Here is a 27989-nt window from a genome sequence, read left to right as displayed (position 1 = left end):
TGCAGAAGCCAAACGCAGTTTAATCCAGACTCATTAACATCTATGGTTTGCTGTTTGTTGTCATAGGCACTATGATTATTTTAATCTATTTTTTTGTTTTGCTATTTTCTGGAACAACTTTTAGCCAAGAGAAAATGTAAGTAAAGCATCTATAGACTATAATGGAAATGTTACTTGTTTGTTGTCTGCTATTTTAGGTAAATTGATATCGAATTTAAGTAGAGCAAATACAAAAAGCACTATCCAAATCAATGTGTTTTCGCAAGCAAAATTCTCACTAATGTATGTGGGACTAATGTGAGAAAAAGGACTGATGCTTCTGGAATTACTGTATTTGCTGCCAAAGAAAGAGGTAGAGTCGTCTCCTTATGTGCCATAAGATAAACATGCAAAAAAATTAAATAAAGCTGCTGCTCATTAGCTCTTCTGTAGTGCCTCAGTGCTACAGGTGTGATGAAAGCTCTTCCTTAAACTTGTACTTAGTAATGTGGTTTTGATTCTTATATCTGTTAACAATAGTATATAGAAAGCTGCCAAGCTAAGTGCTTTTGGCATTTCAGAACAAGAAGATGCACATGTATCAAATGTTTTGTTCAGTGGCACTTTAAATGTTTTACTTACATTACTTGTCAGATACGTAAAAGCCTGGCTTGTACTTTTTTGGAATGATGGTACTTTGATTTATGAAGCGCTGAAGAAATTAAGAGTAATCCTGCAAATATTTATTCACGCTTGCCTTTACAGTATGTTGCCCCATTCATTTTGATAAGAACTTCACTGGCAGGAACCACACAAGTGTACTATTTGGGAGACGAGTGTTTCAGGGTTTAATTGGGCAAAATTAATTATTATTTCCAGGTAAATAGACTGTTTTAGAGGACATGCTTTTGTGTGTCTGCAAAATCAAATCCATAAACATTACCTCAGCTGTTCACATTACAGTTTTCATAAAAATTATTCTGACTGGGGCTTTACTATTTTTAATTAGTGTCTTACTTCTAAGACTTAGCCTGGTTATCTTGTTTGCTTTAATGGTGCATGCATAAGTGAATTACAAATGGAAGTAAGAAATCTGAAATAAATATAGTTCCATCACCCTTTTATTGGTTTATATTCCATATGCAGATATGTCCTTACATCACCAAAGATCTTCCGAGCTGGGGCATCTGAGAAAGTTGTAGTCCAAGCTTTTGGTTACGATAAGGAATTTCCAGTCAATGTTGCCTTAAGAAGTTTTCCAGATAAGCTTGCTGTTTATTCTTCTGGCTATGTTTCTTTAACTCCAGCCAACAAATTCCAAGCTGCTGTAACTTTAACAGTAAGGAATTCAGACTTTTCTTGCAGTGTTTTTATTGTCACACTTAGTTCTAAGTGTTAAAAAAGATTACGGTAAGTTTTCAGTGATTTAAACTGGGATGGGAAGCCTAGCACCCCAATTTCTCACTTTGCCATGTGTAGTTTATTTCATATTAGTTTGTCTGAAATTGAAATTACAATGGGTAAAATTACCGTGAAGGAATGACGCCAAAGTTAAGCATATACATATACCAAACTATTTTAGAAACATTTTCAGTCACGTAACTTCAAAAAGTAAAAGGGAGAGAAGATGGAGAAGTGTTGAATGTGGATGAGGTATGTCAATGAAGTGTTCAGAGTGAGCCAAAATGGTAACTAAACTGAGGTTCAAGACTTGGTCTGGTTTCTTGGTGACAAGCTCCAAAGGGGCCCAGCTTTCACCACAGAGATTGAACTGATTTGCTTGAAGCAAAGAGTGCAGGAAGCTAAACGGGTTTCTACTGAAAGCTGATAACTGAGAAGGTTTTAAATGGGGTTAGGCCTCCCAGGAGGTGCTGCTCCTCGCTTAGTTTTCCTTTTCAACCAGAGTAGCTATCTCACCGAACTACCAACCACAACAGCAGCTTTGCTGGAGGCAAGATTCATCACATGTATAAGTTGAAGTCTGATAATTTGTACTCTCGTAACCTCATAACTGGGCTTTGCACTTTGCTGTTTTAGTTCTGGACCTAAATAAAATGCAAAATCTCAGAATACCTGTTTGTAGCTTAATACTCCAGACTGTCATCTATGATGTAAGCAAGAATAAACCCTTGTGGGTGTTGATGTTTTTATGTAATGATAATCAACAACAGTATAGTAATTGCTGTTCAGATACTCTTCCCAACAAAAAATACTGTAGGAAAAAATACTTGCAAACTATTTTAATATTCTCAAAAATCTTTTATTTCATCTCCCTCAGCTTCAACCAACAGATTTACCAAGAACAGATAATTCAGTCCAGTATTTGTATTTGGAAGCTGTTTCTCCACATTTTACAGGACTAAAAAAAATTCCTGTTTCCTATGAGAATGGGTTTCTTTTTATTCATGCAGACAAACCAATTTATACTCCTGATCAGTCAGGTAAATAATGCTTATTTCTCTTGGCTGTTATTTGATTTTTAAAGACTGACTGCCGAGGAACTAGGATTTAAATGCCCTTCAAACTCTTGGTTATGTTATATTGCCACAGCTGCTATTTAATTTTTAAATCAACAGAATAATATTTTGAACTATTTGATCATACTGTAGAAATTAATCACTTCTCCCGATATCCTCTGATTCCCTGCTCTCTACACCCTAAATGACTAATCTGTGTTGCAAAGAGTGAAAGATATTCCTGGAAATATGTTAAAAATACTTGTGAGAAAATGATGACTGAATCATTGGTTTCATGTAGCTTGAACTCTTTTCCCACAAAAGTGGTATGCTAGGATTGTGATAGTAAAAAAACTGTATTGCACTGTGATGATTCAATGTGAAAGAGTAGTGGTGCAGGGTCTCTCGTTGCTAGCATGAATAAACAGTTCGGATTCCATACTGGCACAAGGTCATGAGCATTCTATAAATACTAAAACCTTAAAAAAATAGTAGGGATAAAAGGTTGGGTTTGAGGGTTTTTTTATTTGCTTGGTTGGTGGTTTTTTTTTTAAATCTCTGTAACAGTATGACTGAAACTTACTGTAAAAATTCTTCCAGTGAAAGTCAGGGTTTACTCTCTGAATGAAGAACTGCAGCCAGCTCGGCGAGAAATTGTCCTAACTTTTATGGTAAGTTGTAATTGAATTTAATATTAATAGTCTGTAGATCATAAAAACTATAAATGCAGTTAGATGGTAAATCAGTATTGCAATCAATATTTAATAAAACTTAGATGTTTTTGCAAGTAGGCAGATATCTTTTAAAACATCTAAAAATGACTGCATAGTATATAGAAGTTTTCAAGTCCCAGATCTGAAGTTGTTACAAAATGGGGAATAAACCTCCAACTAATTGTCTTTGATATTTGGGGAAAGGATTTTTGAGGGAATGTTAATAATACATGGGTTTTATTCTGTTATTTTATTTAAGATATAAAAATAATCACTATCTACTATGGTTTTTAGCCTTTAACATTAGACTTGTTATTACAGTAGCTTTTTAACAATTTAAAGCATTGTGAAGTAACAGCTTGTAGTTGTTGGAACCACAGTAAAGTGTTTTATCAGAATTTCAATCTGAGCTGTTTCTAAAAATATTTGTGTTTTCATGCTGTGAAATGGGCAAAACTCTTAGAAAAATATGTTACAGCCAGGCTCCCACTGAATTCACAGAATGAAAATTTTCTTTTGGTAAGAGTCATCTGTAACTGCTGATTCTTTCCTGTTATAATTTAAAGGATCCTGAAGGAGTACCAGTCGATATTCTAGAAGAAGACGATTTTACTGGAATAGTTTCTTTTCCTGACTTCAAGATTCCTCCTAATCCTAAGTAGATTTATTTAATGCATTTTGAGAATTATTAACATAATAATGCCTTTTCTTAAAGACTGTCAGAGTGTCTCTTGGTTGACACACAGAGAGTGCATGACTTGAAACTTGGAGATTTCTAACATTTCACATGACGTGAAACCATGGTATAAATAAGGAACTTCTGACCAAGTATTCTGCTTTTTAGTTGACTTCCAAACTAGCATTTGTCTCCTAATGCCAAGTGGGAAGCTTACTCTCTGTTTTGAAATAGATGGCATATGCTCACTGTAATGAGAGAAAGTAAGGAGATGTAGTGAGTGAGAATACTGGTGATAAAACTGAAATTAAGGAACAGTTAGTGGTAGGTTTGTCTTGCTCAAATAAAAAGGAAGATTAACAAAAACTAAAGCTTTCTACTGTGGAGATAGAAACCGTGTTAAAGATGTATTGATTTCAAGGAGGGGAAGCACTCGTATTTCATACAAATCATCAAGTTTTCCAGTAACAGCAGCATACAAAAAAAAAAAAAAACAAAAAACAAAAAACCCCACCCCTCTTCAGTTCTCCTTTTAGTCTTGAGAGGGTGCTGAAGATTCACTGAGTTGACAGAAGGATGCTAGTAGGGCTTGAAAAATAATTTTTGACTGATTAACTTTTCATTAGGAAATTAGCAATAATTTCAGTCTGAGTAAAAATTGATTTTGTATCCTTCTTGAAACCGAGTATCTGTTAACAGTAGACTTGTGTAACTTTTATTGTGGCACTATACGACTGACAGATTGTAGGAACTGATCTATAAATTATGTGAATTGCAGTTGTGCCTCAGTGCTCTAGTCAAGAGAGAGAAGGACCCTCATAGAAGTCTGCATGAATCCTTTTGAGCATTTTCTTGATCTATGATACGAATACATTTTTCAGTGTAGATGTATACCCATTCTCTGTCTATGCAAGACGTTAACTAACATGCTTAATTTTTTTTGTAGTATGTATATGTCAAATTATTATTCAATCTTGGATCCAACTTGAACTCTAAATGTTTCCTTGTAACAAAATTACTTGCTTTTTTGTGGAATTTCTGAATTCCTTATTACTGGGCTCTATAACCTTATAAATGGGATAAGTGTATTGAACTTGCCTATATATAACCAAAGAATTGATAATTGGTCATACCTTCTGGCCTTGTTTATATTATTAGGGAAAAGACTACATTTTTCACTTACATTGAGCAAATTTCACTATGTTACAAAACTGACACAGATGAAATGGATGTAGTATGTACTATGGCATCAAGTTCCTTTGAACAGTGAGATAGGAAGATACACACATTTAGATGTGCCCTGCACATAGAAGTTCTGTCGGTTTATGTAAAGCAATTTGAAATGAAGCAAGTGTCTTTTGAGTGCTTCTAGTGGCAAAGAAAAATCATCCGAATTATGGTAAATCAAGTATGTGATACGTATTAACCCTGATCACTGCATTGGAACAGACTTGTAGCCACAAACAGGCATTTGTTGAACCTCAGGAGTGGTAACAGGCAAGTGAGAGAAGCCAGCAAATAACGTCTTAATGGCACTGGTTACATTTGCAGTCTTCAAAATGTGTCTCTGTTTATAACTATAAAACAACAAATTCCAATGGTAGTCATAATGCAAATAATGGCATATTCTTTCCCAATTTATTTCAATGTTTTAAACTAAGTTTCAAGTAATTATTAAAATACCAAAGCAGAATCTTCTCAAAGTAGGCATTGAATGTGTGCAAAACCTTGGTGCAGAATTATTCTCTTTAAATAATTATTAACAAGAAATATTGTTCAGTAGTAAAATTAATTTTTGTCTTCAACGTTAGTTTTCATCTTTAAAAATGTTTGATTGTTGATGTTTCTTAGGTATGGAATTTGGAAAATTGAAGCCAAGTATAAGAAGAATTTTATAACCTCAGCTGTTGCAAAATTTGAAGTTAAGGAATATGGTAAGATGTACCCATACTGTCAACCTTTGTTTTTATATTTGTATCTATGAAATCTATAGAGGACGGTTATAGCACAGGGGAAGAAAATGCAGAAATGCCTGTGGTGATGTTGATCTGCAAAGGGCTGCAGTGTAATGCCAAAATGGCAGTGGCAGTTCAAGCTAATCAGTCATATCAGTATAAGCCTATATTAATACAACTTGCCTATAAAATGGAGCTATTCTTTGCTACGCTGGATCATCTTGACATAGTTGCATGCATGCCAAATGTGGAACCAGGGCAACTGCAGGTAACTTAGGGCTTTGAACTTGTGCTTCAGTATGGACGACTGACAGCTGCATTTTGGGGCTATAATATTGTCATTCAAATAACTTGAAACAAACGTGATTCTTTGATAGCTATTCAGAAAGGTCTTTCTGGGTACCTATGGATTAATGTATGAAAAGACATCTAAGTGGCTTTCTTTTCTACTCAATTTCAGCAATGCCAAGCTTTTCCATCGTCATAGAGCCAGAAAGTAACTTTATTAGTTCTGATAAATTTGAGAACTTCAAGATTGTTGTGAAAGCTAGGTAAGGAAATTTGGCTTTGATTTCTAAATATGTGTGTATCTCTGCTTTTACCTGAATGATTCTCCCTTGTCCAGAAGTTTCCTCTTTTACTTCCTCAAGAAGCCCTATCATCGCAATCCTTTCTGCTCTGCAAGAGAACCAAGTGACCCTTTTCAAAGTTCTTACAAAGTGTTTTTCAGCGGAAGTGTTTAAAGCTACACAGACTTCTGGGTTTTGTCCCTTGCCTAGGAAATCACTTTTCTTCAAAAACAAATGCTTTGTTGCAACCATTACAGTAATCTTAAAAGTATTTATATTGTTGCTTTGTTCTCAGCTATTTTTATAATAAAAGGCTTGCAAGTGCTGATGTTTTTCTTCGTTTTGGAATAATTGAAGAAACTGGAAAAAGAATGATACCTCGTGCAATGCATGTAACTAGGGTAAGAAGCAAGCCTAGTTTGTGCAGATTTCATATGCTTAGTTCGGGACTGATCCAATTCCACTGGAGTTTTCCCATTCAGTTTGATGAGAATGGGTCCCAACTCCTGGTTTGCAGCGACAGCTGTTCAGTGTCAACTTTTCCTATGTAATACGGTCATCAAGGGTTATAGAAATGCACTGTAAAATGAAACTTGGATAGAGGCAGTGTCTGAGACAAAGTAATTTCTGGTTCAATTACTCACTTGGGTAAACTGTGTGGTTGAAATTTCTATGAAAGAACTTTTATGTGCTCTATTACATAATACATGAAAGAAATCAAATGGGGATAAACAGCAAAATTATATTGATGTATTATGAGGAGTCTGTTCTCCACCAATTATCCCTCCCTCATTTAGTCTGGCCTTTTTGATTTAGTCATTGAAGAATTATAAAAGGCATTATCTTTCCTCATTTAGTGAAGATAGCTCTGTGTTATTCCTACCTCTAGTTAGGCCTGCATGCAGACTTTGCAATATGTGCCATTGGTTGATTAATTATCAATAATGTTAGGGAATAAGTAATTTTTTTTCATTAAAACATCTCCACCTATGATTTCCTCTGAAAATAGACAATGAACAGAAGCATGATGAAGTTAGAATTTGCATATAGTGCATCTTATTTCTAAATTACTATTAAGTAATGCTTTATATTTCATTTCCAGATTGAAAATGGAGTTGCTGAGATCAATTTTAACAGTAAGAAAGCAGTGAGTTTTATAGGGTTTCAAAATCTAGAAGAATTGGATGGCTCATATTTATATATTGCAGCATCAGTGTTGGAGTCTATGGGTAAGTTGCTTTTAATCAAATGTTTTTAACATATCTGCAAATGTAAACAGAACTAGAAAACAAAATTATATGGATAACTTTCTTAGCGTCAGACTTTTTTTAGTATTCTGAAGTCCTTCTTCCAAAAATTTAAAAGGATGAACAGCCCATCCACCACTGTAAAAATGCATAGGGATTAATTTTTTGGGGGGGAGCTATTTGTTTTCACAACAGTACTAGGAGTTGACTCTTTAGATGCAAGGTCTATATAACTGTCTTTATAACAGACAAGTTGTGCTGCCTTTTGAAGGCAAACAGAGAAAACAGAGGCTCTAGGATGTGATTATTAAAAGGGGCATAATATTTTCTTAGGTGGCCTCAGCGGTGAAGCAGAATTTGCTGGAGTCAGATTTGCTGTATCTCCTTACAAATTGAGTTTGGTTGCTACTCCTCTCTTTGTGAAGCCTGGACTTCCGTTCTTTATTAAGGTTGGTTAACATAAGCAGTATTGTTGCACATTACAACATAAACCCATAATGCAGAAGCCATATTCTTTTTTTGTATATGTTATTGCAGGTCTTAACACACTTTTGATTTCCATTGCCCCTTTACATTTTTTTATCTTGCTATTGTAGAAGAAGGTTAGCAGCTTGAAAGTTTTCTCCTGGAAAAATGTCACCGTTCATATCAGAAATGTTACCTATTCTGATGAACAGGTGCAGGTGAAAGATACAGTAGATCACTTCGTTGGAAATGTCCCTGTAATTCTCACTGCAAAATCATTTAGTGAGCAAATGGATGAGACTGAGTTGGTATCAGAGGGTTCAGAATCTGGGAGAAGAAAAACAAGCATGAGTGATGGAACTGCTTTGTTTGTTGTTAATATCCCATCTGATAGCAAAATACTGGAGTTTCAAGTAAGTTAAATTGTTGCATTAATTTATTTCTTCAAGGGTTTAATTCTGTGCTTTTTGTGAATGTACAGCACTAATGAGAAGATTTCACACAAGTTAAGAGTTTATAAACTTGGAGATTATGACGAATAATCAGTGAATAAAATGCAGGTGCTATAATGAAACATTACTTCTCTATTAAAGTCTTGTTGTTCTGAAACAAAGTATCATTTGTCACATATTTATAAAAATCTATAAACAAATTGTGTGGAAAAAAAAGCTGAGTGTGCTTCCCTCACTATGTAGGGAGGCATATCATTAACCTTTTCTGCTCTATTTAATTATCTACCTGCTTCTCTACACTACCATTTTGTATTTGACTTGATATTGGTAGATCTTTTCATTGAAGAAGATATGAAAGTCTTGAGTTGGCTTTTATTTTATTAATACCTCTGAATAATATGTTGCAGAATGTTTTTAATATTGTAATTGTTTTCTTAAGCGTAATTTTTCAGAAGTTAGGACACATGGGGTTTGTTTTCTCCTTTACTCAAAAAATTTTTAGACATTTTATTATCTTTTCAGGTAAAAACTGCAGATTCACGTCTTCCAGATGAAAACCAAGCAAGTAAAACCTATGAAGCAAAAGCTTATTCCTCATTAAGTCAGAGTTATCTATATATTGACTGGACTTCAAACCACAAAATACTAGAAGTAGGGGATTTAATAAATATTAATGTATATCCACATAGTCAGTATATTCATAAAATACATCACTACAGCTATTTGGTAAGTAACAGATGTTTCCACATAAATTAAGGAATTGTGATTTAACATATGGTCCCAGATGAAATACTTCAACAATCAAGAACTATCCACAGCATAGAATGCATGCAGTTCAGACAACTGCTCCTTCCGTCTGTCAGTCTTAAGTGTAAAAAATTGTTAACAGTCTCGTATTTAAATTATATATTAGATCTCCATGGTTTTGAATTCTCACCTGACAGGGACTGGGATTGAGAACACTAATGCAGGAACTGAAATAGAAACAAAGAGAAAGAGATGCAGAGACAGCACTTCTTTTTAGGGGATGAGGGAGAGAGTTCCATGCCTTGAACTAGATCCACTGGTCCCAAATGCATTTGTGTGTGTGTTGGATTATATCCTAATGCAAGTAATTGCTAAAGGTAAGAAAAATACTAATAACAAAATTTGACTTTTTTATTCTCCATCTTTTTCTATTCTAGATCATGTCAAAAGGGAAGATAGTAAGCTTTGGAACTCAGGAGAGAATTAAGGATTTGGAATATGAACATTTAACTTTTCAGATAACCCAAGAAATGGTTCCTTCAGCACGTCTTATTGTTTACTACATAGTCGTAGGAGAAGAAACTGCTGAATTAGTAGCTGATTCAGTTTGGCTGAATGTGGAACAGAAATGTGGGAATAGGCTTGATGTGAGTAGCAGAACAGGCACTAAAATTTGTGCGTGTGCATTCATTTTATGGTCAGATTTTAACTTGGACTTACACCAGTTTTTTAGCACTTCCTCGATTTATTAAAGTGTCTGCCTTCAGATGGATTTATTTTTGAGCAATGTGCTTTTAAAATTACCTATATTTGTTTTCAATTTGTAGATTAAGCTGCTATCAAGCAAAGAGACACTGAATCCAGCAGAAGTTGTATCACTTAACATGAAAACAGAATTCAATTCGTTTGTTGCTTTGTCATCTACTGACAAGGCAGTATATGGAGTCGCAGGAAGAGGAAAGAGGGCAATGGAAAAAGTTAAGTAGTAGCCACAAAAGAATAACAAGTTGCTGTTAGTTTTGTGTTCACATTCATACAGCTGTTGTGTCATGCATTCAGTAAGCCTGAAAATAGGCAGGAGAGCAATTCAATCCAGAATGAAGTTGCTGGTTTAAATCTGACAGTTCAAAATTATAACATTAATTTATTTACAATATTTTGACTTCTAGTAAAAGTAAATACTGGTTTTAAAGGCAAATCTGAACTGCCTCATCAGAACCCTTCACACCTGGCCAAAAATAGGTTGCTGTGTTAGAGGGCTCCTTGATCGGAGAAGCATGGAGACTACATTCTCCTTCTTAGCTCTTCCTATAATCTTTTGAGGTTATATTTTTAAGGCAGGCTGGTAGAATGGTATGGCAAATGCTATTCTGTTCAGTGGGTTATAGAGGTTTTCAGTCTTTATAGAATTTTAAATATGCATGTATGTAAGTAAAGCCTACATATCATCTAAAGAATTTCATTCCTATGATAAAACATGGTGGTTTTTTAATGCTTCAGAGCAGTCAGATACAAAATACGTAGGAGAACAGAGTACTTTTGCACCAGCCTTGAATCATTTGAATCTGTTTCATAGCACTATTGAATTGATTTTAAACAGGCTAGTCTGAGTATTGCAACTGCTGTAAACATGTTTGTGAAGCATTCCACCTTGATCCATCTGTGTGATTCTAACTCTTACGTGGGGTACAAGAAAGTGGCTGTGCTGCTGCTTGAATTAGCTCAAATATTGCTAAATGGTTTTGTTCAGTGTGTTGTGAGGACATCTTCCAGACTGGAGTGCCCTTTCTGCAAGTCTAACTCTCGTCCATCATATGCTATATCCCACATTTTAGTGAGCTGCTGGTGTGTGCTTTCCTCAGGTAATGCTACAGCTGGAAAAGAGTGACCTTGGGTGTGGTGCTGGAGGAGGACGGAACAACATTGATGTATTCCGAATGGCTGGGCTTACATTTTTAACTAATGCAAATGCTGATGATTCAGATGAAGAAGGTATATTCCTTTAAGATGAAATTGTAGATTTTCTTTTCTGAAATATTCTATTGTGACTCTAAATTGTTATGTTGGGACTTAATAGGGAATGCATATACTAATGATATTTGAGGAAGGAAAATACTGACTTGTGGATCAGTTACTGTAACTGAAATGAAAATACTTTTGTGTAATTAAAATAATAAACAGAAAAAGTCTACCATATTTGGAATGTCATTTTTATGGAATTATTTTTAAGTGGACTGTGCTATTACAAAAAAAGGTCATGTCTTTGTACTGATTCACTTATTTTTTGACCAGGTGAAACTTGCAACGAAGTTTTAAGAAGCAAACGGTCTGACTTCAGGGAGCAGATACTCAAAGAAGGTGTTAAAAAAATCTTTTAAAGTATATAATTGTGAAGAAAAAAAAAATCACATCCATTAGAAATCAAGAAAATCTGAGCACTAACTAATTTTAATTATTGTCATTAACTTAATGTAGCAGAGAGAGAAACTGAAAAATATGGAAAATAACTTTAGAGAGGACCCCATTTATAAAGTTTCTTAGCCATATGCTGAATGTGAAGTCTGCAAGATTTAAGTACAGGTTGAAAATACAAGATTTTTCTTTTTCTGAAGAGATGTAGCCTGAAAACTCACCATACTACCATATGGCAGTCTTTCCCAATGACCACCTGCCAGGGACCAAGCCTGTCAGAAGAATCTTTGACTGTTAAACCTTAAAATGTAACACAACTCCTCTTATCTAATCTATATTTTTAATTCAGAATAGTAGTGATTGTGTGTCACTAGCTTTTGAAAAGTGACAAGTTTATGTGCTTCCTCAAATCTGTACCTTCACTGAAATGCCACACGATTTAAAAATACATTTGATTTAAAAATACATTTGATACAAAGAAAAACTTAATCTCATGAAGGGAGTTATTTTATTATTATTTCAGCATCCAAATACGTACATCCAGAAATTCGAAAATGCTGCATGGCTGGAGTAAAAGAGTATCCAGTCTCTGAGACTTGCAGTGATAGAGCTCAGCGAATTCGGCGTAATCAAAAGTGCATTTCTGCGTTCATAGACTGCTGTGAATTTGCAAATAAGCTGCGGGAGAAAGAGCCTAATAAGCTTCTAATATTGGCAAGAATGCGTAAGTACAAGAGCTTTAACTCTGCTGTGGATATTCGGTGAAACACTTCCAGTGGAATATGGGTAAATACAAAGGTGAATAGTTTTGTTAATCTGTTAACCCCTCCCTATTACCTGTCAGGGTTATTCTAGAAAGAATTTTACCAGTCTCCAAAGACTGGTTGTACACCCCTGAAGAGGGGTAGGAGAGCAGTTCTTGATTCTGTCAAGAGCTATATTCCATTCACCCATATTTGGAACAAGCAGAACTAAAATAGAATAGCATCATTGTCTGTGAAGGCAATGCTAAATTTGAATCCTTTCCCCAGGCCCAAAACAGCCAATGGGTAACATCTCCCATTCTCTCCCTATTATTGCTTGTTAACAAGTTAATATTGCATTATCCAATATGGATATCGGACAGGTGTTCACATGTGCAAATAGATGAGGTGGGATTAACACAGACTTTTGGTTGAGGGTATTGAGATATATTTTTTTCTCTTGTATCAGGACTAACCTGAGGCAAGTAAGCAGAATACAGTATCACAAGAGACAAAGATAATAATTTTTGGAGCCTTTGGTGGAAGTCTGTTAGCAGGTGATTTGGTTGGGTTTTTTACTTGCTTTATTTGTTCTTCAGATTTTGAGGGTACCTTGGAACTGGATGAGGCAGCAGTTCGTAGCTATTTCCCTGAAAGCTGGTTATGGGAAGTTCACCGAGTTTCTCCAAGGTACTGCTTTTCTCAGATCAGTTCCCAAAATTTGACTTGGTCGTCAGTTTTATAGAAAATATATGCTAAAATTGAGGTAAGCTGGGTAGCCTGAGTTGTAGCCGAGATGTGTGCTGAAATGCAGTCTTATACAAACTATTCCTGCGCTGTTTCCCTCCATGCAGGATATGCTGTCTGGTGCCCAGTCACTTTTCCTTTCATTTTCAGCCTCACTAAACACCAGGTTCTGTAAAGTCAGCTCAAACCAAGTTTATAAACCCTCCGCCCCCAACCCCCAATTCAGAAGTCCTGTTTCCTAGATATGCTCTTGTATCTTCTCATACCTAGTCTCTCAGATAGGAGTTGCTCTGGGCATGTACTGTCTTTGTGTTGATTGATTAGCTGTTGGCTTTCACAGATGGCTATTGAAAATGCATAAATGTACAAATCCTTCTAAACACAGGTCGAAGACTCTGTCTGTCACCTTGCCTGATTCGCTGACTACCTGGGAGGTACAAGGTGTTGGCATTTCTGATAAAGGTAGGTGCTGCAACCTGCCTAGATTGTAGCTAAAGAATTAGGGAGCTTTTGTGTTTGGATTTCACAGAACCTCTCGTTGCAGTTGATGCGTGTGTTCTAAAATGTTTATTTTCTGGTTGATAAACAGGAAAAGAAAGCATAAAATATGTATTTTAGGTAAAGGAAACCATTTCTTGTTACGAATGTAAGTGGCTTGGAAAACAAAGTCTATCTTGTGTTTGACAGTGGCCCATAATAAATGACTTAAGAATATAAGAAGAAATAGTGAGTGACTCTTCCCTGGCACAGCTTTACAGTGTCCTGCTATCAATAGCTCAGGGATGGGAGGAGAGGAAGAAGCAAATTTTCTGACAGATACGATAGTCCAAACAGAAAATTTGTTTTTCACTTTGGAAAGAGGAAAAGGAGCCCAAAGGTCTGGTATGTCAGCAAGAATGTGTGCAGGATGGGAGACAGCAACTTGGAACAGGAGGCTAGAGCCTGGTCACTTTTAAAAAAGCTTGGACAATTTCAGAGTATGTGTTGAAAAATGATAAGTCATCAGTAAAGGTGGCAAGAATGTGAAGAATTTTTTCAGACTTGTTTATCAGAAGGGTGGATAAAATAGTCTGATTTATGTTTTTAATTTTCTTAGGTATATGTGTTGCTGCACCATTGGAAGTGCAAGTTGTGAAAGATATCTTCCTGAGTGTTTATGTTCCTTATTCTGTGGTGCGAGGAGAACAAATTGAGTTAAAAGGAACAGTTTATAACCATAGAGCTTCTGCAATTAAGGTAATTTGTGGTCTCTGAGTTCTACAAAAATTAACATAATAAACTAAAAAAGCATCTCCCCTGGGAGTATCCAGTATAAACAGATCCTTGGATCAGATTTCCTCAGTCCTTCAGGTAGTGTTAAGTGTGTTCTGCATAACCATGAAACAATGAAACCTAGTCATTAATTGTTTCATTTCCAGCCATTCCACTGATTACAATATTGTCATGCTCTAGCCTAGCAACTTTGCCTCATGAAAGTTAAAATACGATTTTTTTCTATTCTAATGTTTGGACACAGTGTCAAAAAGCAATGGGATTTTTTAAATTACCTGTTCCAGAGATCAGAGATTACATTGGCTAGGGATTTAATATAAAAGGATATTTTTAAGGAGATACATGAAATTAAAGTGCAAAATTATTATTGAAAAAATCGAGTGAAGTATAGAAAAGTATGTGTATGAAGCAGGGAAGTGTATGTAGCCTCATACAGTGATTTCCTGGTGTTGCTAATGAAGATTTGTTAGTGTGTGTCTAGTGCAAGTAATGGAATTCCAAAGATAGTAATGCTTGCTCATTGTAAATAGAAAAATAGTATTACAGTAATAGAATGCTCAATATAGGATTTCAGTTGCTTTAATATTTCTCTGGTGTTGTACCTGTCATGGAGGTGAAACATTTAAAATACCTCAACTTTTCAGTTCTGTGTTAAAATGGCAGCTGGAAATGGAATCTGTTCTTTTGGAGACTCTGCAACCACTGGATCGAGGATACACAATTGTAACTTTAAGAATCTAGACGGCAGTTCTTCATCACCAATTAGATTCAGAATACTTCCTTTGGAATTAGGTCTTCACACTATCAACTTTACATTGCTGACAGCTGGGAACAGTGAAACTGTAGTTAAAACTTTACGTGTAATGGTAAGAAGAAAAAGTCAAAATGTGTCTAGTGATTTTGAATTTCAAATTGATTCAGTCACAAGAAATAAAAATGTTAATAAATAAATATTGCTTTATTTTACTATTATCAGAATCCAAAATATCACATGATATGATTGAATTCCCTGAGGTGTACACAGTGGAAAAATGCATGACAGAATATTTGAGTATGTACATTTTTAAATTGTCATTACAAGAATTGTCAGGAAGATTATACATATAAATAGATTATAACTTAGTAAGCAAGGAGAATACTGTATTCTAAGTTATTTGGTTCAGATTTTCAAGTGATTAAGCATGCTTCACCAAAAGGCACTTTTTGGTAATTTTATACTTTCTTAACCTTTTATTTAAATGTTTTGTTACATTTTCTCAAGAATTTTGGGAAATAGAACACAAATGTGTGTGGAATAGATGTAGAACAATTAAGTAAAACGTAACTACAGAGAAGGATGTAGTAGGCAAACATACTATGGCTTTAAATTGTTGTTTCAGCTAATACATTTGATTAAGCAAATGTGCTTTAATTTTCTGCTTCTTCTATGTTAATAATTTCAGCCAGAAGGCATTAAGAAAGAGGTTCATGCAGGTTTCACTTTGGATCCACAGGGTGTTTATGGTAAGAGAAGTGATCATGTCTTTGTTTGTTTTCTCATATTCTTGATTCATGATGATTAAGTTTTCTGTAATGTGAAAAAATCGGCATTTCTCCTTCCTGAAATATTCTTCACATGTCTTCCAAAGGATTTCCTGTCTTTTCATTGACTAACAAATCCATCTCAAAAGACCTAGTCTTTCAAAAAAATACTTGGATTAATTTCTTAAAGGAAACTTTATGTATTTTTTTACTGTGATATAATCCTAAGCTTTTCTCATTAGCAGATGCTTTATTAATGAAAAGAGAATGTGGTCTTATTTAACCAGAGATGAACCTGAACCCACAATGTTTAGGTTCAGATCAGACTTTTTTTCTTAACAAAAAAGGCAAAACAAAGATTTGTGTTTGCATGTTCTTTTGCAAAGGTTGATATTGTTTGCATGTACATTTGGGTATATTTCTAGTTTTCAAGTTATCAGAGGTATTTTTGTTGCTGACTTCTCAGATAGTTGTAATCTTTAATTCTATTACATCTGAATCATCTGTTAATTTAGATTGTGCAGTGTGATATATGTGCATTCAATTATAGGTTCAATGAAGAGACGACAAGAATTTCGATACAAAGTCCCACTCAATCTGGTCCCTAAAACAAAAATTGATAGAAGTGTCAGTGTAAAAGGTAAATTGAATTGAAACTTTGTCTGCTGCATAGGCACTTTCTGTATATATGTTGTTCTCCTGTTTCCTATTTCTTTGTTTAAATTTATCTGAATTTATTCCTAGTTTCTTATTTTGAGAAAAGGCTTTGCAATTCACCTTTTCGTGTAGAATTTTAAATACTTTATACAGCGTGATTGCTTATAAGTATCAGTCAGATTCTGCCCTTGGATTCACTTTCATTATCTCTCATTTAAATAAATTTTGGTTTTTTCTTTCTGCAGGACATCTTATGGGTGAAGTGATTGCCACAGTCATCAGTCCTAGTGGTCTTAATAGTCTCACTAACCTGCCAAGGGGCAGTGCAGAGGCAGAGTTTATGAGTATTGCCCCAGTATTTTATGTGTTTCATTACTTGGAAGAGTCAAATAACTGGCATTTACTGGGTCCTGAAACCTTAACCTCAAGAACTCAAATGAGGAGGAAGATGAAAGAAGGTAGAAAAATATAACTTCTTCTCTTGCTTCAGAGTTGTAGGGGTGCAAAAACTTTGCTGAATGAGAAGGATAATATATCTGAATGAGCAAATATAATTTTAATATAAATCTCTTCATAACTCATTTTCTGCCCGATATATCACTTAGGAATTGCGAACATCTTGTCATTCAGAAATCCTGACTTCTCATATAGCATGTGGAAGAATGGGCTAGCTAGCACATGGTGAGTTAAAAATGTCTTTTGATTAGAATAGGTGGAAAAGGCTTGGTTTACTCCTTTGCTTTCATATTATAACTGATTTTTAAAGGGTCATACTTTCTAGTAACCGTGAGAGGTGAGCTTGATCGTAGATTTAAATGGTGCTTACAGCTTTGTGTAATATGTTCTGATTCCTCATTTTCACTTGCTCCATCTTTTATTTGTGTTCATAGTTCACACCATTACAACCAAGCTGGGGCAATGGTTAGATGCAGGCATACCTGAGATAATTTCTAGGGTTTTGCTCCGTTCTGAAACCTCTTCTTTGGGCTTCGAATTTTACAAAATGATTGTGTAGACCTTGGTTCCCTGCAGAAGCCGTAAGCTCAGGCAAAGTTTGCACCCCAAGTTTAAAGAAGGAAAGCTAAGTACAGGGACATGATACCTCTTGTTCACACAAATATATTTAAAGAGTATCAAACAGGAGGGGTAATACTGTTTATGGAAAACAGAATCTGCCATTGAAAATTAGGCAAAATACATTTTCACTGTCTTGCCTTTCAGAATGGCAAATGCAGTTGGCTTGTAGAAGGAAGTAATAAGATGCTTCAAATGCATCTTTCTTAAGTTCTGTGCGTATGAAAAAGTATTCTTTTGGGGAAGTAATGAGTTCATATCCTGAAACATGGAAATTTATCCTAGTTTAAAATGACTTAGTAATTATTGCCCATTTGTTAAGTTAAATTTAAAAATCATGTGCAATATTTCTTTGAACTGTGGGAGTGTGTAGCATACCTAAATCATAAATAGTGCAAATTTGTGTCTAGCCTCTAGCAATGTGGTGGTATCTTATCTGCTAATCAAAACAAATATAATCTGTTTGATTTCTTTGGCAGGTTGACGGCTTTTTCATTAAGGATCCTTGGACAAGTTAACCAATACATAAATCTTGATCAAATTTCTGTTTGTAATTCACTTCTATGGTTGGTTGATAGCTGTCAAATGCCAGATGGGTCATTCAATGAATTTTCAGGTTACCAACCAGTGAAACTTCAGGTAGGAAACACGAATGTCTGTGCATATACAGTAAAAGTAGAAGTCACCTGGTAGTAATGTGTTTTAGCAATACAATACATTTTAGGCTGTGTTTCACCAGAACGCCTATTCAAGACAATTTGGCTAGATTTGCCTTTTTTAAAAATCATTTAAAGAACAGCACAATCTTGAAAACCTTTCTGTTTTCACACTACAAGTAGCTGCTTGCTATTTCTTAATATTTAGAAAAAATATGTAGGATGATTTTACAATATAATAGTCCTGTCTTGCCAATAACTATACATGTTTTAGTCTGTTTTTTTTACAAAAAAACTTACCTTTCTTTTCAGGTTAAACCAAACTGATATTTCTTACAGGAATTTCTCAGTCTTCTTACCTAAACTGTAAGAAGTTCTATTTATATAAATTAACTGTTGGTTCTATTTAATTATATTTACATATTTGATTTTGTAGGGTACATTACCTAAAGAAGCTAAAGAAAAATCTTTGTATCTCACAGCATTTTGTATTATTGGAATTATGAAGTCAATTAAAATATGTCCTACTCAGGTAAATATTTTTATTTCTGCCAGCAGTCATGTTCTGGGATTCTAATTTCTTCCATTTTCTTTAACAATTGTTCAAAAAAATCGAGGCTTTTTTTCAATTTTGAAGATTAAGATTTATTTGCTTTGTTAGTTTTTGTCTTTCAAACTGTAAAACAACAATGAAATTCTGGATCGCTTTATTATAAGACATATTGTAAAAAGTATTATATATACCTGTATTATCTTGATAGATGTGTCCCTTTTAAAAATAGTCTAATAGATGTAAGCTGTAGCCTGTTCATCTTTTCAGAAAATCCATGATGCTAAAAATAAAGCAGGAGATTACTTGATAAAAAATGTGCAGTCTGCTCAAAGCCCCTTTACTATGGCAATAACTTCATATGCTTTAGCTCTTGTGGATTTGAACCACCAGTCTGCACGATCAGCGTTCTCCGCACTGAAGGAGGAAGCATCTGTCATAGGTATTACTAAACTCTCTCAGAGTCTGTACTGTAGTTGGCTCTTGGGTTGGCTGTTCTTTTAGTATTTTTAAATTCTCTAATGTGATGGCACTACTTGGGGAGTGGATTTCAGTGATGCTTGTTTTGGCATAAGTGAGTTTTTAGTCCTGTGTGGCCTAGTATTTTTGAGAGATTGAATCCTGCTTTCAGCTTTTCAACAGTGCAGTTTCATTAGCAGTATGCAAGCCAGCTAGGCATCTGTCATGCCCCATTGTATCACATTTGCTCTATCTATAAGCTTTCATTTTATACGGGTGTCCATAGTGGATTACTTTTGTCTGCCTCCTCATCCTTATGATCTGTCCACTCTCTTCCTTGGCTTGGAGGGGAATTTTTCACAATATTTCCCACTGTCTTCACTTTTGTTATGTTCGGTTTTCTTCTCAGTTTCTCACTGGTTGATGAGGGACTTTGTAGTCTCTTGTGAATGCTGTTCCTTTTTAGTGTATTTTGCCACAGGCAAGGAACTCAGACTGTTTTCTGCCAAGTAACGATTTCTACTGGAATAGAAACACTTTGTCCTGTCTGTTGAAAGTGGCTTTAATTTGTTTGGCCACTGTATTGCTGTTCAGGACCATCAATATTCAGATATGCATCAGATGCTTTGCATCAGGCCTGTTTGTCATCAGTTTCTAGTATAAATGTCAGACTTACTAGTGTAAGAGAAGTATATCTTCATCTCCTGTTAAAAATGCAGAGTGAGTTCCTCCTTTTCTCCTTGACCTGAGTAGGTAGTACTTCACCTTGTGTAGTCTGGAGAGTGATGCTTCTGTGTTTCAATCCAAAACTTTCTGTTTATACGGTTGCAGGTGACCCTCCTATTTATCGGTTTTGGAAGGGTACTTTCAAAACCCTAGACCAACACACTTCCAAATCTGTTACTGCACAAATGGTTGAAACTACAGCATATGCTTTGCTTACGGCTTTGCTAAGAGGAGACAAAACCTATGCTAATCCAATCATCAAATGGTTGTCTGAAGAACAAAGATATGGTGGAGGATTTTATTCAACTCAGGTGAGCTTTTAAATATTTTGTTCTCATTCTTCAAGTACCAAAATCTGAGATGTCATAAGAGGGTAATGTCATTAGATGACCACATTGACAACCTCAGTTTTGTGTGTTGGGATTAGTATCAAATGACTCTGTTGCCATTATATTCTTTGTCTCTGGGAAATATAACTTCTTTTCATTAAGTCTATTATAATGAGAAATTTGCAAGCTGATTCCACTGACTTCAAGTCTGCTGAATGAAAAGAATCCTAGAAGGAAAAGTTGCTTTCCCAAAGTTTGTATAAAACAGAGTATTTCATTTCATGACATGGTATTTGTTCTTGTTACCCACAAAACTGGAACACAGTGTAAGAAGGTATGCATTTTTTCATTGTAAAAACTGTGTTAGGGTACATGAATAGACTAAAAGTCAAGTGAAAGTTGCCAGATTTCTAATACACTGTCAACTAGTCATACTATCTAGAATATTCCAATTCATGCAACCTCTCTTTTTGTAAATTACTAAAAATCTATGAAGAAAATTGAGTGCTGTTTGTTTATTGCTGTTTCCTTGCTTCCTTTTTAGTACTTGCAGGCATTTCTTTAAATTGCACAAGTATGTCTATGAATGTAATGTTAAATATTTTACCACTACATTAGGTGTACTGCTGAGACACTGCTAAGCTGTCTAGCTAGTAATGGTTACCATTATCTGTAATCATGTTTATGTGGCAGAAAATAAATTCCTTTGTAATACATTTTCACTTCTGTTTAATTTCTGGAATTTATTCTTTATAACTGATTTTTGGCAGGACACAATTAATGCCCTTGAGGCCTTGACTGAGTATTCCCTTCTTGTCGAACGGCTTAATTTGGACATGAGTGTTAAGATAGCATACAAAAATTATGGAGACCTTCATGTACTGAAACTGACAGAAGATAATTTTGTGGGAAGAACCATGACAGTGAGTGAACAGTATTGCTTTTGAAAAGTGAAAGCAGAACTCTTAGCAGCTTGTTAAATAATTATTTGAACTTTGAAATGCCTACTAAAGTAGCTTTTTCTTCTAATATTCTGGTGCTAATTTGGTATCGCAAATGTTTGAGGACTTTGCTTATCTGCTAAATTTAATGCATTTGAGTATTCGTTTAAATTTAGTATCTGCTTGTTCCTATGAAGTTTATTTTGTAGAATGTGTTTGTAGCATCAGACAAAGATGTAGAAAGTAGAAATGCCAAGCAGATCATCTGACCTGAGTTGTTGCTAATAGCACTGTCTTTATTATTAGGTACCTTTGGATGATGACATATATGTAAGCACTGGAAGCAGCACTGGTATAGCTACAGTAAATGTAAGCATGCAACTGATTTTTTTAATGGAATCTCTGGTTTGTTAATATCAACACTGAAAAAGACTAAAACTTCTCATAAACTATTCAATTTATTACCCTTACCTTTAGACTGGAGTGATGGATATCACTGTGGCTGTATTTTAGATTAAGTACAAGCCATTTTATGACTTAGGGCTAATGACAGAGAAGCTGTGAAGTTTCTTCCTTTTCATCAGAGGTTTTCTGTTCTGTAAATCTAAATAGATGATCAACTTCATTTTAATGTTCATCCATTGTTTCTATCTCTGCTTAGACAGCCAAACAGGGGAGACTCAAGTTAGCTATGAATTTTGAGAAATTGCTCAATTCTTTGTTATTCTGGTGTTTACTCTTAGTTTGAAAAACTTTTCTTGCAATATTTAAAGGAATACTTTTTGTCTGCCTAAATAATAAGCTGTTGCCATGATACATTTTCTTCTAATCATAGCCTCTTCTAGCATCAAACTTAATAACATCTGAAATGTACATGTTCTTGTGTACTAGTATTTATGTTCACAAAATAATCAGGAATTTTTGGGGTAATATTTCTAATCTTGTAAATGCAACCATCAGGAGTGGTGTGGTTTTGCTCAAGAATTCCCCATTTCTTTCTGTGCTGGTAATTTATTTACTCTTGCTTTGCATACATCAAATCTCATCATGCTGTACAGACTTCTTTTTACTGCTATTATATTCCCCATATTATTATTTTTCACAATTGAATGCCAGTTTTAGGGATTGTTTACTGCTTCTGTTTTGTCTAATTTATTTGTACATGTGTAGGTGAAGACAGTATACAATACAATTGGTACTTCCGAAGAGTCATGTAACTTTGAATTGAAGATTGTTCCAAAGAGAGATGATGGTAAAGGGTTAATATGGTTTTAAATATTACTACTCAGGTCAGTGCAAGGGAGAGAGGAAAAAAACCCTTACTCTAATAAAGTGTTTCCTATTAAGAATAAGACTGTAATAAATTCTTCCACTTTCTAAATTTAAAACTGGAAAAGGAATTGGTAGAAGCCTCTTTAGCCCTTCTTGAAACGATTGCCTTTTTGTGAACAGAATTACTTTTTAATGTATTTTTGTTAGGTGCATTTTTACTCATTTACGGAAGAGTTTTTGCAGTTGGGGGTGTGAGGAATACAAACTTCTGGCAGAAGAAAGTGATATGGTGGGGGATGGCAGGGGTTTACAGGGAGTTCTACAAGGTACTGAGAGTTCTAGTCCAGTTACAACATGGTATATAACCACATCCTGAGCTTTTGCCATGAAGTAGTTTAACTTAAGTGCACAATAAACTACATTAAGCATTAAAGCTGTCATTTCACCTGAATTATGAAAGTAGTATAATGTTAGTTGTTTGTGGCTAGACAACAAGTTCCTATAAAAATAGCCACCTAAATGATTTAAAGAATTATCTTTCAATTATGAAAATGCTGTATGGGAATTTTGGATTGCTGTTTCTGAAAACATATAAAATTACTTACTTGACTGTACTTGCTATGAAAAGGTTACAGAAGAGAAGAAGGTGAGCCGCTGGGGCGCTTAGAGGCTTGTGCAAAGTAAGTACAGCAGATGGGGTTTTTGGTTGGTTTGTTTTTTTCTTTTCCCGGTGATTGTGCCACTGTTTTACATTTAAAGTTTTCATTTAACTGAGCGCTGGTTCTAAATGTCCTGGATTTCCTAGCGTTCCTCCTTGCCAAGGCGGAGCTCCCAGCTGAGTGTTAAGGGGTTGGAGCAGTGCAAAGCAAATGCACTGTTGGTCTAGGTATGCATTATGAAATTAATTTAAGAATGTTACAGAGGCTTTCTGATGTTTTGGGTTTTCTTAGTTATTGTTTTAATATTGCAGTAACTGACACATTTGTATTAAATTTCTTTTATTTTTAACAGATTAAAATGTTTTTATTTGCTAATAATTGCACCTGGTCCTCTGATCTTATTTCTTCTTGTTTCTTCAATTTTGTGTGTGTGTGTAAACAGAAATAGAGCCAAAGGTCATGATCTCTTCAGGAGCTAGTTTTATTTTGATTTATATGTAGGTTTCTTGCAACATAAGTATTAAGAAAAGCTTCTTTATGCATGATATTTGCATAAATCTGAAATTACTCATCTAGCTATGATGTATGGGTTTACTGTGATCTAAATGTTGATAGAATTTTGCTTAAGTTTTTCTGGCATCACATTTGAAGATTTCTTTTTAATTTCAGTTATGTTTAATATTACTTTAAATCTGGTTTAGGTACAGGCCTGGCATGAGAGAGCCACGGTCAGGGTCTGCTCATGCTGTGATGGACATAGGTTTGGTTAGTGGATTGGAAGCAAATACAGAAGACTTATCTACTGTAAGTATTAGAGAACTTTTTTCTTTTACTGATCTTTTTTTGACAGAACTATAATATTCTTCATCTTTTTCTGTTAGAATAGTGTGAATTTATGTAATTAATTATATCCTTATTGCTTCTGAACTCTTCTAATACTAAAGAGAATAATCTACTTAAATCCAGATTATGGATTTTGGGTAGAGTCAGAAGCTAGGCATCTAGTTAAAGTTTGATATCTAGGCTTCCTCTGTTGTTAGTGAAAAGACAAGAGTGTATGGAGAGTTGATTGTCATCGGTGTTAGGGTAGTGTGAATCAGCCTCTGGAGATGCTGTAACTGCTAACTGGAAAGGGAGCACCATTAGTGTAAACACCTAACTGTAAATTGGCTAAAAATTCAGTTCACAAACTGAATCTTTACAGTAGTGCTTGTGTTCATCCAGCTCCTGTTGGCAAGCATGAGAGTTTTTGTTGAAGGCAATTAGTTATACTTACAGGATTTAAATAGGGTACTATACATGGACTCAAGTATTCTCTTAAGGATAATTAGCTCCTTCATTCTTTATTATCTTCATGTAATGAGTAAAAGGATAATTTCCTTAAAAGCAAACAAAAAACTCCAGTGAGAATACGAGCATTATAAAGAGGCAACCCTAAAATAAGGGGCTTTTTAAATCTCAGAATTATGTTAAAACTACTGATCACAAAACATTCAATGTCGTCCAAAAATGTTTAATTTGTGTAAGAGATTTTTCTCTGTTTTTCTCCCTTACAGCTTGCAAGTGGAGTTGATCAGTTGATAGCAGACTATGAGATAAAAGATGGGCATGTTATTCTTCAGATAGACTCTGTATGTTACCCTTTTCATAACTGTAAGCACTACTTTAACTCTTCGGAATAATTCTGTTTCCTTTAGAGCTCCTTAATTTGTGTGTCTTTCAAATAGGTGCCAGCTAGTAAGTTTCTCTGTGTCGAATTCCGAATAAGTGAGCTTTTCCAGGTTGGAATGCTAAATCCTGCCACATTCACTGTTTATGAGTATCACGCACCAGGTATGTGTTGCATGTCTTCAAATTAATGTTTGTCTTTTAACTCTTTACTCCTCTTGAAAGACTGCATTTTTTCTGTCTTCAATAGCTTTGTAATCCTTTAAGCTCAGGTAACTTTTGACTCACAAAGTTTCAGTGCTGACTTCTTGGACTCTGATTTTCTATTTGTATTTATTTATTTTTTAATATTTTAGATAAAAGGTGCACTGTACTTTATAACCCCTATGGAAATGATAAACTTGTGAGATTGTGTGAAGGAGATGAATGCAAATGCATGGAAGGTAAACTTTTTTCTTTAAAACGTTTTCCCATGTCAGGTGCTGGGAAAATGCATTGTAGCGATTCGGACAAAACCACACCTAACACAAGGGAAAAAACATCCTCTTAAGAACACAGCTGTTGTCTTCTCTGAATTTTACAGTAAAAAAAAAAAGTTGAAAAAAAATGCGTGCAGTATGATCATGGGTGTCTGAATTAAGTTCAGGTGATTGAAGGTGTTATTTTGTATTTTAAATATTCATTGATCCAGCATGCAGTCCCATAATTACAGTGCTTCTTAGTTACAGTAGATTATCCCAAACAGGCAGAGGTTCATGATGATTTATTTGAGGACATGTGATGACATTGTCTTAACACTGGCTTTTTTCTTTCTCAATGTAGCTGAGTGTAGTAAAGTACAAGAGAGACTAGACTGGTCAATAACTGCTGACACAAGGAGAGAAGCTGCATGCCAGAACAATATTGCATATGGTAATATTTGAATTGTCGTTACCTAAGTGCTAATAAGTGCTGTGTTTCTCTTGCTTGATACTGTTCTAACATGGTCACGTGTCTTTGGGGTCAGAGGCAGGTCTGTGGCATCAGATGAGAGCACGGGTAGAACTCGTTAATGTTTCTTAGCCCTACAGTGTATAGCTATAGCCATTGTTTTCCCAGAAACTAGTATTGTAAAGGGACATTATATTCACTATCTGAGCATCTGTAAGACATGTAGTATCTATTGCAGGAGCAAGAAATAACAAAAGGTTTGTGTTGTTCTGCAGTTTATAAAGTGAACATCTTATCTCGCAGTGAAGAAGGTTATTTTGTAAAGTATTCTGCAGCTCTTCTGGATCTCTATAAAAGAGGTGAATATCCTTTTCTTAATCTGTTTAATGATTTACTTAGAGTAAAAGCTGTGTAGTTGAGACCACTGAAGCAGCTGACAAAAATCAGCTGTAACATAAACCTAGTCATTTCATGAGAGTAGAAAACTGTAGTCTCAATTACAGCCTTAGAGAATTATTCTGTACTCTGAGAGAGGTAATCTTTGTTTGATGTTTTTAAACAGCTTTTCTGTATTATAGCTGTGGTTTACTATAATCAGTTAAATATCTTTTATGTGACAAAACAAGGTGAACATATTCCATAATCAATTAAGTTGATCGTGAGCTGTTGTTTAAATGTCTCATCCATTCCACAGAATGCCCTCCCATACTGTATACATAATGATTGAAGGGTGATAATATGCAAGGATACAGTGTGCCTTGACTTTGCCCAGTTTTTTCCGTGTTGGGCATGTTTCTGCTTCTGGGAGAAAGGACTTAAGAATGCTCTTGGGCACTCACTGGCTTACCTTTGGGAGAGGTAGCTGCTCAGAGGTCCTGCAGAGCTAAAGCTGATATTCACTCATTTTCCCTCTGAGTTTAAGCACCCGATATGTTCTTATAATTACTATAATGTAAAATTATTGAATGTACACAAGGCTTATTTACCATTCAGCTTTAATGTTAAAAATCTTTTACAGGAAATGTGGTTTATATCATCAGATTTTCGTGTTACACAACTAGTGCCAAATAGATCCCTTGTCTGTGCTGTACGGTAGAACATTTTAGTGTTTTCTGTCTAATATATGAGTTGCTGGAAATTTTCTTTGTGAATTTTTCCAATTCCTGGCATTCTACTTCAGGACAAGCTTTTGCTCAAAAGAATAATGAAATAACCTTTGTTAAAAAGAAGACCTGTACAGATGTTGAACTGAGCCCAGGAGAGCAGTACTTGATCATGGGGAAAGAAGCCCTAAAGATAAGCATTGGTTACAGTTTCAAGTAAGTAATTTACCATCAGGATATGCAGAGATTTAACCTTAAAGTGTGCTGTGAAGTGGCAAGTGTTTGTATATAATAATTCTTATGTAATATATAATTGGGTTAATTTTTATAGTATTAGTTCAACCAATAATTACACGTTTCAGATGTGTACATGTAAAACAGGATTATGAACACAAAACAAGAAATTTCACGTTGCACTTCTTTTTTTCTGTTTGACATTTTCCTCCCCAAATCTTAGCACAACAACAAATTGTTGTCTTCTGTTGTTGTTTTAGATTCCAGTACCCTTTGGACTCAAGCACTTGGATTGAGTGGTGGCCTTCAAATACAGCTTGTACATTTTGCAAGGAGTTTTTAAATACAATGGAGGATTTTGCTGAAGATCTCATCATCAATGGCTGTTGATTTACTTGGAGAATTTTAAAATTAAAAACACAGACTGAATCTCATATATAAAACCCGGAGTAAATCCTCACCTGTTTCGTAATTCTTTCCCAGACTTAACTTTGATTGATAGTTCGTCTTGAAAAATGGTCTTTGCTTGTATTTCATAGTCACATTCTTATGACACAGTAATCTTCCAAGTATGATTTTTAACCTTGGATAGGAGAATAATGCAGAGTACTGCAAAGACATTTGAAGTCAGATGAAGTGGATCGACTGTAAAAACAAATGTGGAAAGGACTGTCTTGTGCCAGAATAACGCTTAAAAGCATTGAAATCTGATGTCTTATTAAAACATAACCCTTTCATAAAAAAATTAAGGGAAAAATAAAATTGTTTATCAAATGA

At 34.9% G+C, this 27989-nt stretch overlaps 1 protein-coding gene across 1 annotated transcript; it reads left to right on the top strand.

Moving 5' to 3' along the window:
* Window positions 1-27989, top strand: C5 (complement C5). The gene is made up of 41 exons (XM_037399061.1): window positions 1-136; window positions 1126-1318; window positions 2258-2420; window positions 3036-3106; window positions 3715-3806; window positions 5676-5758; window positions 6240-6330; window positions 6644-6749; window positions 7451-7577; window positions 7929-8044; window positions 8273-8473; window positions 9035-9238; window positions 9697-9906; window positions 10087-10236; window positions 11122-11251; window positions 11552-11617; window positions 12195-12395; window positions 13014-13104; window positions 13547-13623; window positions 14258-14397; window positions 15078-15299; window positions 15876-15936; window positions 16505-16594; window positions 16857-17069; window positions 17217-17292; window positions 18165-18324; window positions 18778-18873; window positions 19162-19333; window positions 20182-20387; window positions 21176-21328; window positions 21653-21715; window positions 22517-22598; window positions 23247-23298; window positions 23979-24081; window positions 24834-24908; window positions 25005-25110; window positions 25302-25388; window positions 25768-25857; window positions 26151-26234; window positions 27056-27194; window positions 27473-27989. The coding sequence occupies exons 1-41, from the start codon at window positions 72-74 to the stop codon at window positions 27600-27602; spliced, it is 5037 nt and encodes a 1678-aa protein (XP_037254958.1). The 5' UTR covers window positions 1-71; the 3' UTR covers window positions 27603-27989.

Source organism: Falco rusticolus, chromosome 9, assembly GCF_015220075.1.
Source record: "Falco rusticolus isolate bFalRus1 chromosome 9, bFalRus1.pri, whole genome shotgun sequence".
NCBI classification, from domain to species: Eukaryota; Metazoa; Chordata; class Aves; order Falconiformes; family Falconidae; genus Falco; species Falco rusticolus.
The sequence above is the reverse complement of the archived record's forward strand: the minus strand, read 5'-3'. Positions and strand labels throughout refer to the sequence as shown.